The following is a 16007-nucleotide window of genomic DNA, read 5'->3' as shown; positions in this document are numbered from 1 at the left end:
ATTACTTCAAACAGGAGGACTTTGTAGTAGCGATAAAACTGTAAAAAACATACGTATATGTATATATAATTTATAAATCTTTATGATTTTATGTAAGATAATGCATTTTACAAACACATCTGGGCCCGCGTTAACAGCGTCTCGCGACTGTCAACACGGGTCTTCAGTGTCCCGCATATGATGTATTGCTATGAATTGTGAACCGCGTACAATAAAACCGCCAAAACCAATGCGTGAGAAAGATATTGTTTATATATATATGTGACTAAATCATTCAGAAGAATGTAGAGAAGACCGTAACATGATACATATTGCGCTTCGTATATAAAACGATATTCGGAGCGTAACGTCGATTGTGTGGAGCAATTTAATGATGCATTTGGTTCGCCCGGCACTTCGTTAAAACGCTCGAGACAATTATGCTGTTCACACTTTCTTTGCAAGGGATCAAGACTATTATACGCTTCAAGATTTCGGACCTTATTTCACTGTGTGCATACTTTCTATATCAAAAATATGTCGTTATATATTCTGTATTATTACTTCCTAAAAAAGAAGAAAAATTAAGGTCAGTCCTGGCTATATAGCATTTTTTAAGTATTACAGCTCTATTTCCGCTACTTGCAAAATAGCCCAACGTCAGCAAAGAATTACTCCACCCTATGATTACCCGCCATTCGTCAATGGCACGTACAAATATATCTATTTCGCAACGATTGCAAAAAATATGCGGTGAGAAATTTCAATGCTTTTATACACAAAATGATTATTGTAAGGCATTGTTACCGTTACACGAACCCTTTTATACGATTCTAAAAATATCGTCGTCGTCGTCATTGGAATCTGGATCAGATTTCAATTTCAACAATTTTTTCTTCTCCATGTTGCGACAAGAGTAAAATTAGGGCGCGTACTGGAATATTTTCTAATACGGAAGACTAACAGCTAGTACGTTCGTTTATGAAGTATTTCATTAGAATGCGGCATCTCATCGGTGCTGCATATCAAAGAATACTATATATATATATATATATAGTATATATAATTCATTACTTTAGAATTGTGTGTGTGACCATATTGTGGTGTTTTGCAAACACAAGTAAAAGTAAATCCGATCGCTCGCGGAGAGAATTGACGTAAACTAGAGTTAACATTAGTTAGACGAATGAATATAGAGAGTCTATCTATGGCAGTAGAATAAAAAGTTAATTAAATCATATACAGCCTTGTTCGCTTATATGAAACTGTCATAATTAAATATGACATTCTCACGCTCAAAACTGCTCTGTGATCGTTCGAAGTGCATTTCGTGAGCGCGCATCCTCTCCCCTCGCACATGAGATGATTTCGTTAACGCAATATTCAGGATAAAATGGCATTGTGGATGACTAGCGTAGCGTGATAATACAGTACGATACGATACTTCCGATTTTCATTCCAAGCGGATATAAAAAATTTCTTTTCTCCCGATAAACGATTGTAATCATGACGCGTTTTCTTCCGCGAATCCTATTGCATCCCTTTCCTCCCTTCTTCACTTTCTAACGGCCTTAACACCGGGCCTGGTAATATTTCTATAAGAATAGGATATATATTTAACAGTAAATATATAGGTAAACATAATACAAAAATTAAGTATAATGATTGTTCCGTCACTAAATCGCGTAAAATAATTTACATTGGTGACGTGAGGCTATTAGCTATTACTAGCTAGAACACCCCAGATTCATAAAGAAAAGCAACATTGATTTACTGGATAAACAGGAAACATTCACGATCACTACGTCGTTTTGTCCGTTGCTGTTGTTGTTGTTTGAGGTAAAATATTCATGGTGAACAATGTTCTTCTCTTTGATGAAGCCAGGGATGTGATGTGAATAAAATCTATTCATTTATACAACTGTACACCCTTGTTTTGTCTATCGTCGTCACTCATTCGCGTAGAGAAGGAAACCAAACTGTTAGAAGTTCTGCTGGCGCTTCCGTTTGGTGTCCATGGCATCGAGTATAGGCTGTCTCTTTGTCTGATACCTCTTTCGGAGCTCGTCGATCTCTCGCTCCATCTCCGCGTCCAGACTAGCCATCCGTTGCTGCAGTTCCTCGTAGGAGAGAAACTTCAGCTGCAGGACATGGTTGTTTATCTATATTATCAAGCTTCCTTTTTTATCATGCCTGAGAATGGCATTGCATATCCGCGATAATTCGCGGGAAGATTAACCCTTTACGTGGCAAATCTGCCATATGGCAGGCAGAGTGAAAAATATATTTAGGTACAATATTGACCACCACTGATATCTTGGAGTTCCTGAGGTCGCTGATTTATGAATTTGAACTCAAAATTTATAATCGACGATCTAACAGACTTGTAAAAAAATTTTGTAAAAAATAAGTTTTATAGTATTCGGTTAAATTTTGATTTTTTACAGCAATATTCGGCCGACCATTTTAAATGTGGAATTTAATCTTAAATTCGTAATTCAGCGAACCCAAGGATCCTTAAATACCGTGTTTCATAACAACCACACAGGTTTTGATTTTTTGGTCGCCATATTGGACCCGTCATTTTCAATTAAAAAATTTTGAATTTTCAAATTCATATTCAACGATCTAATCCCTAAATATCTGGTGTCTTAAAAATTTAATCACTTTTTTTGTCTTGTCACAAGGGCACAAATAGTGAAATTTTGCGTGTCACGTAAGAGGTTAACATACAGGGTGTCCCAAAATAAGCCATCTTTATACAATGTCCGGTCTTTCCTGTGCGTGTATTAGCTCAGACAAAATAATTAATTCCTCGTTAACTACTGCGAATTTTGCAAAGTGACATATGAATTTTTTGTTCTCAGCTTCACCCGTTCTACTTGCACACCACGGGAACCGGGATTAGTTCGGGACACCCTGTATACGAAAAGAAATATTCACCCGCGTAAAGTGCTACTACGAGCTGCGAGCGGTAAAAAGTTCTACTTACAAAATCGAAATCGCGTTCCGTGAAGACATTTTGGAACTTGGATATGTTGTTATGAGGCTGCTCCGGCACGGGATGAGATATCTGATTTAACTGTAATTGCAGGTGACTCTGAAATCTCTGAGATTCGGTGGGACTTGGCAGCTCCAATTTGTTTGCGTTCTCGGAATTATGCGCTCCCAATATCTGTCCATTGCCCTGCGTAAAATTAATATGATGTCAACGCCACTGGCTAGAATATGTCCCGAGTAACATTGTAAGCGTCTCGTAGATAGATACAAATGCAAAGAGCGATACAGTAAAAAAAAAGTAGGTATAGCGGGATGTCTACTTAAACACGAAAAAAAAATTATATTCTCTGATTTTTCAGGCAATTTGTTAAAAATTTCAGGTAAAACGAAAGTATTTATGTATTTATTGTACAAAATTAATTAACCTTCTTAATATTCCCAATCCATAAAAGTTTATAAATCATAAAATAAAATTAAGAATCATTCGAGTTTCAAAAATTAAATTTGAAAAATTTTGAAAGAAACTGTAAGAATTCTAAAAAGAAAATATTTTGTATTGTGCATAAAATTTCCAAGTTTTATTTACAAAAGTAACAAGCAAACTATTATGTAATGCATAAGCGGTACAAAATTAAATTTCTATGAAATTTAACTATTAAATTAAATATGTTTCTTTTTAAACAAATTGTGTTTAACACGAAATCAATGTCTTCAATACTGAATATCGTATATATTAGTATATACAGAATTATATACACAGATTAATTCGCGCCTACGATTCATAACGCTGTTCTGTATTAATTAAAATTAAAATTAATTAAAATCAAGTCGAAAAATCCTGAGTTATTTTTTTCTTTGATTCTTAGTGAAGAAAATATCGTTAAATAAAATTCAGTCAATCAACATTTGTCTATAAACAACGCGATAATATAGCAGATAAATGTCCATTTAAAATTCTCCGAGAATGCCCTGATTTTTCCAGATATTAAGAAATTCTGAGAATTCTAGGTTTTCCAGGTTTTTTCAGGCAGTAGACACCTTAAGTAGGAGCAGACGGAGCAAAAATACCTATGTAATGTTTGCCTATATGATAATTATCATGTACGGACAACACAATTGACAAAGACAAGTCACCGAAATAGATAAAAGAAGCAGAAACAAAGGTAGTGTTTGGAGTGTAGTGTGATCATATCGCGAGGGGCTGCTGCAAATCAATGGAAGGTAAAGTCGATTAGGTATCACAGAGTCTGTTATGATCAAGTTTTCGGAGTAAGTGCAAGTTCCTTAAGTTTTTGATAACCAATATCTCCGTGAATCTACAATTACAGATGAAGAAACTTACCTTGCCGATCTCAGGTGCTTCTTTCTTGTCGAAGTGATCTAAGAACAAGGGTCGATATTTTTTGCCGGATTCCACGGAGCCGGTGTTATGTCCTGGAAGCAGTATCGATGCTCACGTTAATAGCGTGTTATTTTCCTCCTTCAAAGTCTCAAAATTACAACTAAGGTCTACTGACTCTTCATGGTGGCCTCGGTGTCTGTGTCACTGTTGATGACCATCGTACCCAAGTCCAACATTGCTGAAACTAAAGTACCCGTGTCTGGAAGATCATGACTTGGCACCAGAGTTCTGCTGTCCTCCGGCAACGGTTTCATCGTGCCACTGCAATCGTCCTCATCCTTGCAACGGAGACACAATGACGTTACCGATTATATTGCATATATGCCTAAAGGACCGTCTACAATAGCCATAAAGCATGCAGTAAAACGTAAACGGTAAACTGATTGGCTACAACCGCAGTCGGCTGTTCTTGGACGGTAAAGCGGGCAGCACAGGCTTCATAACGCATAAGAAAATGAACCAATCGGAATCCTTTATTTCTATCTCCAAGATGGAAATGAAGTTACTCAAATGGTCAATTAGTCTACTGCTCACTTACGTCTTACTGCATACTTTACGATTATTATAGGCGGTTCTTTATAAGTAGAATAAATGCCGGGAGCGATAGCTACCGAATCTTCCGTCTGATTTTGACTCTTAATCGCCACGTTGTTTATAACATGAGCTCTATGCGCGCTTTGCTTCTCTCGTATCTCATGGGCTTCGGCGATCATTTGACTCAAGATACTCGGTTGCTTAGCGTTACCTGCAGTCACGTAGCACGAATGCTGGGCGATTAATAAAGACACGACGATGCTGACGTCGATCGAGCAATATAACGACCTTCACTCACCTATGAACTCGTGATGTAAAAGCTCGGTAGCGGTAGCTCTCTCTTCGGGATTTTTTACAAGGCACCCACTGACAAAATCGATGAATTCTGGACTCCACTGATCGGGTTCTCTAAAACTAGGCGGTGGCTTAGTCGGAATCATAAATATCGCCCTCATCGGGTGTATGTCGCCGTATGGTGGCTTGCCCTCAGCCATCTCTAAGGCTGTAATGCCGAGTGACCAGATATCGGCGACACAATCGTAACCGATCTCTTGTATCACCTCTGGTGCCATCCAGAATGGCGTGCCGATGACTGTGTTGCGTTTAGCCATAGTATCCTGTAAATGTTAGTAGGGAGACTTAGATTCTAGTTTTGAAAAGCCGTTTTTTTTTTCAAGCTACAAAAAAACAAGGAACAACGTTTCGCGGAAAATTGCTTTCTTATTACTTGAGTTTTTCTTACAACAACCAATTTCGCTTATAATTTTATGTTACAAAAGTATTAAGATGAGATTGTCGAAAAGTGAATAGTTTACGAGATATTTCATGTCTTGTACTGTAAAATATCAGGATAAAATGTAAAATATCTCGAGAAATAAAATGTTTCTCGGCGATTTTATCCAAGTATTTTTATACGTAGGATGACCAAAAGAATCAGTTTATACTTTAAAAAACCATAAGATCTCATTAAAAAGATTAAGATTAATCTTAAAATAATGTTTAACAAAATAGTTTAATAATATAATAATATTATTATAATATTTTATGCCACGAATCTTACAACTTTTGTCTGGAACTTTTTTCCGAATTTCTTTCGAAATATTAGTCTGTAACACTTTATATGAATCACTCAATAGTTTTTTCTACGTCAACATTTATTAATGGATTTTTAACATTTATTAATGGATTTTAAAAAAATTACGCGTACTGATAACATGTATATTATATATTTTCTACATATTTTATGATAATATATGTATTATATATTTTCTACATATTTTTGTTCGCAATGTATTCGGTTTTAATTCCTTGAAGATATGTTATTGAAAATATGTTATTGCTTAATATACAATATCCTAAGTAACAAAGTGACATCAAATAACGTCTTAATGATGTACCTAACATAAATCAAATGTCATTAAGATATCATTTGGCGCCATCTTGGCTATTTGGGATATTATTTTCATTTAACTTTAGTTAAATGCACACAATTATCTTCTTTACGAAAACAAGGAAATGTGACAGGTTTTAACCAAACATATGTGAATTATTCTAAACAAATTTGTCTACCTTTGGGAAAGGAACTGGGAGAATCGGAAAAATGTAAAAAAAAAACCGGTTTTTTCCGTGTCATTAAAACTATATTAGATCCAGATGCCATTAAGACCTTTTTCTTGTAACTCACCGTTAATTGACCAGCCACACCAAAATCTGCCAGTTTTGCATGGCCTTCATTGTTCAGGAGAATGTTCCCAGCCTTGATGTCCCTGTGGATTTTCCTTCTCAGGTGCAAGTACTCCAGTCCTTTCAAGGTATCGCTCAGGATTGTTGCAATCTCATCTTCTTGAAGAGTCTTCTTCCTTAACCTCATTATATCGCTAACAGAACCTGCTCCGCAATACTCCATCACAATCTGAAAGATGAAGTTTTGTATCGATGAAAATCATGACATCTCGATCTCGATGAACGAAATGTAACTTACTGACTTACCCATAAATCTGTATTCTTAAAGTAACTTCCGTAATATTTAACAACATAAGGAGAGTCGCATTGCTGCATAATTGAGATTTCCTTGATGATTTCCTGCAAATCCGTGTCCACTGGTACTTGCTTGATCGCAAGCACCTGTCCACTTTCCTTATGCAACGCTTTGTAAACTGATCCATAAGATCTGCGGAGGAATATACATTTTGAGGTCATCGGTGTAAGATGTGTGTATCGTCCCGTCACAGAGACAGCAGAGACTCACCCTTCCCCTAGTTTGCATATAATGTCAAACACCTCCTCCGGTTGTCTTGTCAGACTTTCCTCTGACAACTTTTTTAATTCACTAAAATTAATACAAATGTCTTTTTTAAGCTGTGATATCGCATTTACATGTACTACGTAAAGTTGACAAATAATTTCTCTATGCATTTGCGTGTAACTTATTTTCCGGACAAGTCTAAAAATTCGTAGAACTATCTAAGATTTATTTCTCAATTCTCTCTGCTGGTTTCATTTGTAACAAGCAGATCGGCTTTGGTGAGAACGAGCATGTGAGATCTCGCGAAGCACACAATTCGGTAACATCACCCAGGTATAAAGGGGAGTTCGAGAGAAAGGACTGCAACATGGTAAATAATCTTGTACGATTGTCGTTGCAGGTTAACAAAAGGACAAAGAGTGGGTTCAGATTGTCATTTCGGAGTTTGCGATACCGGTCGGGAATCATTTCGATCGGGAAACCCACTCTCCGTGTGCGGCTATTAATAATCCCTGAGGATAAGTCGGCGGTACAGAAGCGCGAGCAATCAGCCGTGTGCAGAAAAACACAAAGTAAAAACAATCGAAATACCTCTTAGAAGACATCTTCGCGTCGATGTCAGATGTCGGGGAAAATCTTGAATAAAAGCACCCGCGGTTACTTATATTGGGAACAACATAAACGCGAGCGGAGTGTTTCTTATCATGCCGCGTGCGTAGGTAACATGGCCAATTAAAAATAGAGGGTATTACATTTTTGTCAATAAATTAAAGGTAACCACAACCGAAATATCGAAACCTTCGACTATCGGCCATCGTAGATGGTGTAGTCGCCGGAGGGTTCGGGAAGGCATTAAAACATACGCGTACATCCTCAGGCTCGTTTTACACGAGCGACATTTTTGGACCCCGGCGAGAGAGGGGAGGGGGGAGGAGGATACGAGAGAGAGCGCCGGCAATATCATAGAACGAGAGAATAGATCTGTTTTTTTTTCGAAACACTTTCTGCACTAGTGCACACCGGTGCAAGGAGTTAGTTTACACTTCTTTTTATCGAGAATGACGTCATGACGTCATCAACGCTGTTCGTTTTCGCAGTGCAACAGCATATAGTGCAGGCAGTTCAGAGAACTGTTGCACTGAGTCAGGAGGTAATATGGCCAGTGCAGTGCATAAAAGTGTAGATGGGAAGTGCATGTAAGCGTAACGGAGATTTATAGGAAAAGTGGATTGCATTTTATTGAAATGTATGAAACATCTTATTTATTTCATTATCAAAAATATACAAAAATATACATACACAGCAGAAATGTCCAAACATACTACAAGGATGAATTTAAGTTGTCAAGATATCTTTATGATTTTCCTACGAAAAATGTTTTCCTGCATAACGCGAGTTCTTACAACGCGAATTCATATAGCGCGTACCGTAATAACTGCGTTATATGGGAGTTTACTATATATACTAAATAGTATCTAATCAATTACAAGACTGATAATCATTATATATTTGCAGGTGGCGTGCAATTTGAATTAAATTATAAAATGATAAATTTTAACTGCGACAACTTGGAGTGTTGTGGAGATGATACTACCATGTTGATATCATTACATAACAATGACAGTAAATCATCGGTTCACAACATACTACAGAGAGAGAATTTCCATCCATACAAAATAAAGTTCACACTGATACACAAGTTAAATGAAGACGATTTCGATCGTCGCGTTGAATTTTGTGATGATATGATGGCACGCATAGTTCAAAATCCCAACTTTCCATCAAATATAGTCTTCTCAGATGAAGCTACATTTCAACTTGACTCAAGCTTAAATAGGCATAATTGTAGATATTGAGCAGATGAAAACCCTCATTGGGCAAGAGAAGCCAAATCACAATATCCACAAAAATTAAATGTCTGGGCTGGAATACTAAATAATAGAATTATAGGACCATTTTTTTTTTATGGCAACTTAAATGCCCAAAACTATGAAGCTATGCTGCGGAATCAAATAGTTCCTGTAATAAAAGAAATAGCTGGAGACAACTTTAATGACACATGGTATCAACAGGACGATGCAGCAGCTCATTATGCACGAGACGTTCGCGCTTACTTAGATACAGTATTTATCAATCGATGGATGATAGGACGAAGAGGCACAATTGAATGCCAGCTAGGTCATCCGATTTAAGGGGAGGTTCTCATCAAGCGACCTAAAAATGACGTGTTTTTCAAGAATTTTTTCCTCAAAGACGGAAGTAGATATCAATGTCAAATTTTGTACATATATTTATTAACTATTAATATGAAAATATTTTTAAATTTCAAATGTAAACAAAAATACATAACCCTAGAATATACACTCACTTGTGAAAAGTTATGTTTTTTGTTAAAGGATTTTGTCCCTTTTTGCAAACATAACACGACCTAACCATTTTGCAATGCTACTTATAACAATATTTATTTCTTAATTAACGTGTGACTGGTTACAACCTCTAACTTGGAAAAGCAGACGCCGCGTACACTCTGCCGCGGCGCACGCTCGAACCAATTTGCTGACGTCACTAACTGACTGATTAGAAAGAGACAGAGGGGTCCGTCGGTTTTCTATCTCTTTTCATGCACGGGACATTTCCACTTACACTCGTACATGGCGCTTCGGTACTTTATTTATATATTAACTCTATGGTCCGCGATGCCGCCTACCGGAAGTCCCCTTTTCTTTCATCTGATTCCGGTTTCTGCTTGAAAAATAACTTCCGCTTTTCGTTTATTGATTTTATCGGTGGTTTAAAAAATAACTTTTTTCTTCTTTTCTATGCGACTTCGCACGCGCGACTTATAGTTCGCCCTAGCATGTCATTAACTAAAACTTTTCGATATTTTTTACTTACCAGACGTAGAATTATATAAAACTAAACTCATAATATAAAAATAAATTTTTGTAGCCTTAATATAAAAAATAAACTGTCGTAAACATAATACAGAAATAAACTGTTATAAATTATAGAAATAAAACTGAAATAAGTTCTTAATTTTGTTTCGGTTCTTGTTCTTCTGTTTTGTGTGGTCTCCCTCTTCTCGCGGTCAGCCGCGCTCCCCTACGCAGCTGTACCTCCGGTTGCAACAGATCTCTTCATTGCATTTTTGCACTGGACCGAACTATTCTGTACTAGTCTGTCCCAGTGCGGTTCAGTTCAGTTCAGTGTAGTTCTGGTGCAGTTTTAGCGTAGCGAAAAAAAACAGACCTATTGAAAACGAAGGGGGGCCGCGATTTCGGCGGAGAAAGTAATTCGCAACAGGGCCGCGCGGTAGCGCCACGAGGCGTTGGAATTTTTAACACGCTCCCCTTTTCCCTCAATTATCAACACACTCACGCGATCTCTCTCGTGTGTTTATTCTGTCGAAGTGAAAATCAAAAAAGAAGAAAGGAAATAGGGCGCGCACAGCAAGGACCGTTGGACTTCGAGGGAAATAAATTAACGGGTCACTTGATAAAACGCTTTATTAATGTTCAAACAAAGAGGACATCACAGATGTGTAACCAACAAGTAATCTAATTCATAATAATTATAACAGTGATCATAATATATTTCCCTTTGATTTGAATTAGTCGAATCAAATGACGCCGCAATCCAAAAGTTCTGCGATCTCATACTCCAACCGGATAAAAGGATCTCGATAAAACTCTCTCTCGTAATATCTCAACGTGCGTCTCTTCGTCGTCACGATCGTTTCGGTCGATCGGTCCCGAGCGAGACGATCGTTGCCACGTTGGTCATATATGACCGGCCACGGTTTCCCCTGTGACGCCACGATGGTCATTGGTGACCGGAGCGCTTGAACTTTTTACAATTGTAAAAATTGAATGAAAATTGACAGCGCATTTTGAATATAACCGATAAATAGAAGATACTTTGAAATAAAAAGTGCCCCATTGAACAATTAAAAATTTTTATTAGAACATCAATAAAAAAAAATATTAGAACAAATCTTGCATCTAACGGTGCACTGTGTTAAAACACTTTAAACATAAATATCTTTGAGGGGTAATCTACGAATATTATTATAAACACACCTCAGAAAATAATCGTAAATGCTACTTTATAATCATATAATTGAAGTTAGAAGTGTGCACATACCTTAATATTATATATAGAATGAGCAAATACTGTTTACTAATATCTTCTACACGTTTCACCAATATATTCTGGACGTTTCGCTTACGACGGAATAACGAATGCGAATAGTTTGTTGAAATAAACGAAGCCTTGTTTTAATTTGTTGCTAACAACTGTTACCAAGGCGCCACGGTGGTCACCCGTGACCACCAATAAGATAAACGCTCTATCTTATCCATTAAGAATGTTGTCTTATATCAATTTATTATTTTTTTGCCATTATATACTTTGAATAATAAAAATATTCCCGTGGCGTCCTGAGCGAAACATGTGATTTCAGCGTGGCAGTTAAAGTGTTAATAAATCTTATTTCCTTTGTTTCTTCTTTGTTGTTAAATTGAATATCGAATTTCGAGTGGAATTTAGAAATTATGGATAATCAATTTAGCCGAGATACTTGAAGTATGAGCTCTTGACTCGACGGGGAACAATCATAACGGTCGGCGAGTAGACGAACGGAAATCTTTCAAATTGCTACAATTCAGATCTCTCTCTCTCTCTCTCAAAAGTCGCTACAATTCATATTATACTTATATTATTTATTTCGAAGAAGTATATATATAATACATCGATTTTTTTTACTTTTATCAGCACACATGAGAAAAAGAAACGTACTTTCTCAGTGAGAATAATACTTGGTACCTTTTATATCGGCGCGACGTTTCTTTCCTTTAAATCTAAACTACCTTGTCTTCTATGGAACGGACTGTGTGTGAAATTAACACTCGTCGCAACGTGCTGGTAGTTAGTCGCTAAATGGTATTCACTGTTCTGCTGTGTTCCGGATAGATGACCCGCGCAATATTCGCGTCGTAACACACACATACACACATACAAAGGAAGAAAGAAGAAAACCCTACAAATGCGGTGCGTGATCTCCCTCTCCGCATTTGGTAAAATTACACAATTCATTCAAATCCGTATAAATAAGCGTAACGAATTTGGAACAAAAGACGGTGTGTGTGTATGTGTGTGTATTATTCGAAGAAGAGAGAAGAACTCCTTAAAGATAATACAAAATGTGATCGCAAACGGAGCGACAGTCATTGTCATCGTGTTCTTGTATCAGCTGCCGCGATATTACCAGGTATTTGTACCGAGAGAAGGAAACAAGAAGCAGACAAGTAGAGCAACGCTTGCGAAACTCGCTCATTTGAGTGTTCGAAAATTCCCCGGAGGCTCCTAATATTAGTCGTTAATAAAAATGTTAATGTTTTCACCCTCCCGATGCCTGCGCCGCAGTTTAGAAAGACGAAAATGAAGTGCTACGCGACTTTACACCTCTAGGTTCTTGCTCTTAGGCAGGCGAGGAAAAGCCCGGAGAGAGAAAGGCACGGTCGCGCCTTTGCGATACAGCAAACGAAGCAAGTTTCGTTGTACGTATATCGAGAAATTATTACACGAGGAAAAACGTGAATCCCAAAGGTGATGGCCAACTGAAATCCACGATCGTTTCGATCGATCGCTGCGCCGAATGAAATCGCGATGTAAAACGTGCAGCAAGGTAATAAAACCTCTCTAAATCGAAAGAGGGAAGGAAGAAGAGAAAAAAGAAAGAAGACACGGAAACAATCGTACTAAGTCTAGTTTATACAGTCGTAACGTTAAAATACGTCTCGTGGAATTCATTCGCGCGTACATCTTCTCTCTCTTTCTCTCTCTCTCTCTTGCACTAAACTCACACAACATTACATTCCCGGAATTGCTTTGCGTATCGTTAGACGCGCGGTGCCGCTCGATTAAAACCAAAACTCTCACGGCGCTCATGACACGCGAGCTTTCTCGAACAAGTATATATGTATGCATGTATATATATATATATATATATATATTATATAAATATATATATATATATATATTTATTTATTTATATTTATATAATATGTATATCAATTGGAAAAATAATAAACAAGGTGTGCCGACGTTACACAGTGAAACGCAACCTGTCCTGTACGGGAACAGGAATAGAGGGAATGATCACGCGTGCAACGAGGATCTCACGACGACTCTTCTCTCTCTCTTTCTCTTTCGATGGAGGAACGTCATATCCTTCCGCCGGGTAATAGGCAAGAGCGAGGACAAATGGCCGTTTCTTTTCCTTTTCTTACTGCTCCACGACGCAAACAGCGGCACTGCACGCAACAGAACGAACGCGTAGGCGGGTGGCGGCGGCGGAGGTGAGACGCGGCTCACTCGAGCGTTACTTGATCGGCTTGCCCCAGGCGAACTGCATCGGCAGACGCGGTATGTCGCTGCCGGTGGACGACTCGTCCTCGCTGCTGGACGCGGACGTCTCCTCGGAGATCATCGCCTCCCCGCCAGCCTCCTGGGGCTGGTTCTGGCCGACGGTGCAGTCTTCCGCGGCCGCGGCGGCCACCGCGGCGGCCGCGACCGCGGCCGCTACGGTGGGGTTCGCGCCCGGCGCCGAGGACGACGCGGAGGATGACGAGGAGGACGAGGAGGAGGAAGAGGGCGAGGCGTCGTTGTTCCTGGGAACTCGTCGTCGGGTGACCGGCGTTGAGTTGAACGACGGTGACCACGCGTTCTCCTCGACCCGCGCCGCGTCCGTCACAGAGATGCTCTTCGACCTCGCTCTGCTGGTGTCCGCGTCGGGGGAGCGTTTCGGTGTAAGTCTCAGCGAGCCTTGCCTCGATACCGTCGCGCCGCTCTCGGACCTGCTGACTTTCGGTAGCCTGCTAAGCGAGTCGGAGGAAGCCGCGCCGCCCTTCGACGACGACTCGTCGTCGATCTCCAAGGTCCAAGAGACCGAGTCGCTCTTCTCGACCATGAACTTCACCATTGACGACGAAGATGACGACGAGTGCGGGTCGCTCTTGTCGGGGGAGAGAGTGTGCTCGGTGTGCTCCGGGCCCGCGGATCGGGAGAGTCGCGGGCCCGCCAGCTGGTTCGCGAGAACGCTCACCCACTCGTTCTTCTGGCGCAGCCTCCATTGCAGCTCCTCGTTGCGTTGCGCCAATCGCTTGTTCTGCTTCGAGATCTGGTGGATCGACTCGTGCAGCATCTCGTTCTCGTGCGACACCTGCCGCTCGAAGTTGTCCTTGCACTGGAGCTGGGCCTTCAGGTCCTCGCACCTCGCCTCCACGGTGTCGAGCCGCAGCTGCAGCGCGTCTTTGTCCTCGATGTCGCGCTTGAAGCTGTCCAGCTCCGACCTGAGCGCCGCGTTCTCCTGGCTCCTCAGCTCGAGCACGGATCGCAGGGACTCGATCTCCGCCCTCAGCACGGCACCCTGGTCGTGGACGACGGACCGCCTCATAGCCTCGGCGTCCTTGCGCGCCAGTTCGCTGTCCCGCTCGGCGCGCAGTCGCGCGATCGTCGCGCGATGCTCCTTCGTAGCGTCGTTCAGCCGCACGTCGTACTTGCGCCTCTCCTCCTTCAGGGTCTCGACCAGCACGGCGACTTGTTCCGCCCTGCGAGCCTCCACTGGAAAGAGCGACACGTTAAGGTGATCCTTTAACAGGCTACACGGAAGAAATTAGTCTTAAATCGATCATAGTTATTTTCATATATAAGCGAGAATATTATAAACTTCTCGGAAGATTTTTAGCCTTGATTTGATTGAATTTTATTCATGCAAGTATTATTTATGCTTAATTCAATATTAGAAACTTCCTAAGAATATAATATTCTTACTTATATGTATATGAAAATATCTATCATTGATTTAAAATTATTTTATGTGCATATATCCGAATAGTTCGAAAAACGCCCAATGTTTGAATTTTTCTGCTGACCACATTATTGACTTTATGAAGATGTCCTTTTGAGGAATAATTCTTGATACTTTCATTTGCATATTATACGAAGCCCATTAAAAAAAGTTGATATGTAACGCTGTTATTGCTGCTTTCGTGAAACTCGCCAACGCTAATCGGTACCCAAAATATCTCGGGACCTATCGAACCGATTTAATTGTAGTTTTGCACAGATATTATTAGTAAGATTATCTAGTCTTTGCTGTATAGCCGATTTTTTAAATATTAATTTTTCATAAAGTTATTAACATTCGAAAGTTCAAAGGTTCGATTTTTCGCCAGAAATTTCTCTTCTTTATTAAAAAAAAAGAAAAAAAGCTATGATAAATACAAAAAAATCCTACGGCAGACTAAACTTGGCTTAAACCAAGATTATAAGTTATTAGTGGCCTTCATATAATATGTAAATAAAAAGTACTATAATAAATATAAAAAATCCTACGACAAAGATAATCTTATAATTATGGTTTGATAATAGACTTCGTATAATATATAAATAAAGAATACTATAATAAACAGAAAAAAATCCTACGACTAAGGATAAACATAGCTTATAATTTTGGGCTTTATGTATTATGTAAATAGAAGTATGAAGAATCAGTCCTCAAAAGGACATCTTTATGAAGTCAATAACGCGACCGGCAGAAACATTCAAACGCTAGGCGTTTTTCAAGCCGCTCGGGCATACGTAGCTCCTCAATGACGCGATAATGGCAGTATTATAGCGCGCTACGCGTCGCGCCTCTTCGCCTTCGATCGCGTGCATTGATTTTACGATCTAACATAACTACCACGTCGCCGCGCTCTGGCACCGGGTTGAAAAGCAAAAGTATATACGTAGTCAAACGGAGAGCGCGCATTGAATCTATAATTAGCGGCTATCGAAACGTCG

General features: G+C 39.4%; 3 protein-coding genes across 8 annotated transcripts in view; 1 reads left to right on the top strand and 2 right to left on the bottom strand.

Annotated features, from left to right (window-relative positions):
- Positions 1-54: 54 nt before the first annotated feature.
- LOC106744926 (serine/threonine-protein kinase 3) lies at positions 55-8003 on the bottom strand. Of its 2 annotated transcripts, none has more exons than XM_014620077.1 (10): positions 7752-8003; positions 7164-7244; positions 6905-7085; positions 6600-6827; positions 5214-5532; positions 4993-5126; positions 4497-4659; positions 4322-4413; positions 2972-3166; positions 55-2141 (listed from the first exon to the last, which is right to left on the bottom strand). In XM_014620077.1, exons 1-10 carry the CDS (start codon positions 7763-7765, stop codon positions 1962-1964), a joined length of 1587 nt encoding a protein of 528 aa, XP_014475563.1. In that variant the 5' UTR covers positions 7766-8003; the 3' UTR covers positions 55-1961. The 2 variants fall into 2 exon arrangements, with proteins under 2 accessions (XP_014475563.1, XP_014475564.1); XM_014620078.1 differs by having other exon boundaries at positions 55-2120; positions 7752-8002.
- Positions 7252-9030, top strand: LOC106744928. Of its 3 annotated transcripts, none has more exons than XM_014620083.1 (2): positions 7252-7732; positions 8676-9030. In XM_014620083.1, the coding sequence occupies exons 1-2, from the start codon at positions 7528-7530 to the stop codon at positions 9014-9016; spliced, it is 546 nt and encodes a 181-aa protein (XP_014475569.1). In that variant the 5' UTR covers positions 7252-7527; the 3' UTR covers positions 9017-9030. The 3 variants fall into 3 exon arrangements, 1 of the variants encoding a protein (XP_014475569.1); XR_001374499.1 differs by lacking the exon at positions 7252-7732 and adding an exon at positions 8115-8310 and having other exon boundaries at positions 8676-8761; XR_001374498.1 differs by lacking the exon at positions 7252-7732 and adding an exon at positions 8115-8406 and having other exon boundaries at positions 8676-8740.
- Positions 9031-10648: 1618 nt separating this feature from the next.
- LOC106744916 (nucleoprotein TPR) overlaps positions 10649-16007 on the bottom strand; it is a 36060-nt gene continuing 30701 nt past the window's right edge. For all 3 annotated transcript variants that reach the window (XM_014620054.1, XM_014620055.1, XM_014620056.1), the window contains one exon: positions 10649-14783. In XM_014620054.1, the coding sequence (XP_014475540.1) occupies positions 13543-14783 (1241 nt within the window). In that variant the 3' untranslated portion in view covers positions 10649-13542. The remainder of the gene's footprint in view (positions 14784-16007) is intronic.

Source organism: Dinoponera quadriceps, unplaced genomic scaffold, assembly GCF_001313825.1.
Source record: "Dinoponera quadriceps isolate SergipeBrazil2010 unplaced genomic scaffold, ASM131382v1 scaffold1432, whole genome shotgun sequence".
Lineage (NCBI taxonomy): Eukaryota > Metazoa > Arthropoda > Insecta > Hymenoptera > Formicidae > Dinoponera > Dinoponera quadriceps.
This window is presented reverse-complemented; position numbering and strand designations above follow the sequence as displayed.

Excerpts from the sequence above, each read along its gene's own strand:
- LOC106744926 (XM_014620077.1), bottom strand. Across the intron at positions 4,660-4,992 it reads AAAATCAGACGGAAGATTCG|GATGAGGACGATTGCAGTGG; the intron begins GTAGCTATCGCT and ends CTCCGTTGCAAG. Across the intron at positions 3,167-4,321 it reads AAGCACCTGAGATCGGCAAG|GGCAATGGACAGATATTGGG; the intron begins GTAAGTTTCTTC and ends AATTTTACGCAG.
- LOC106744928 (XM_014620083.1), top strand. The coding sequence starts at position 7,528 with ATGGTAAATAATCTTGTACGATTGTCGTTGCAGGTTAACAAAAGGACA. Across the intron at positions 7,733-8,675 it reads CGTGTGCAGAAAAACACAAA|GTGGCGTGCAATTTGAATTA; the intron begins GTAAAAACAATC and ends ATATATTTGCAG.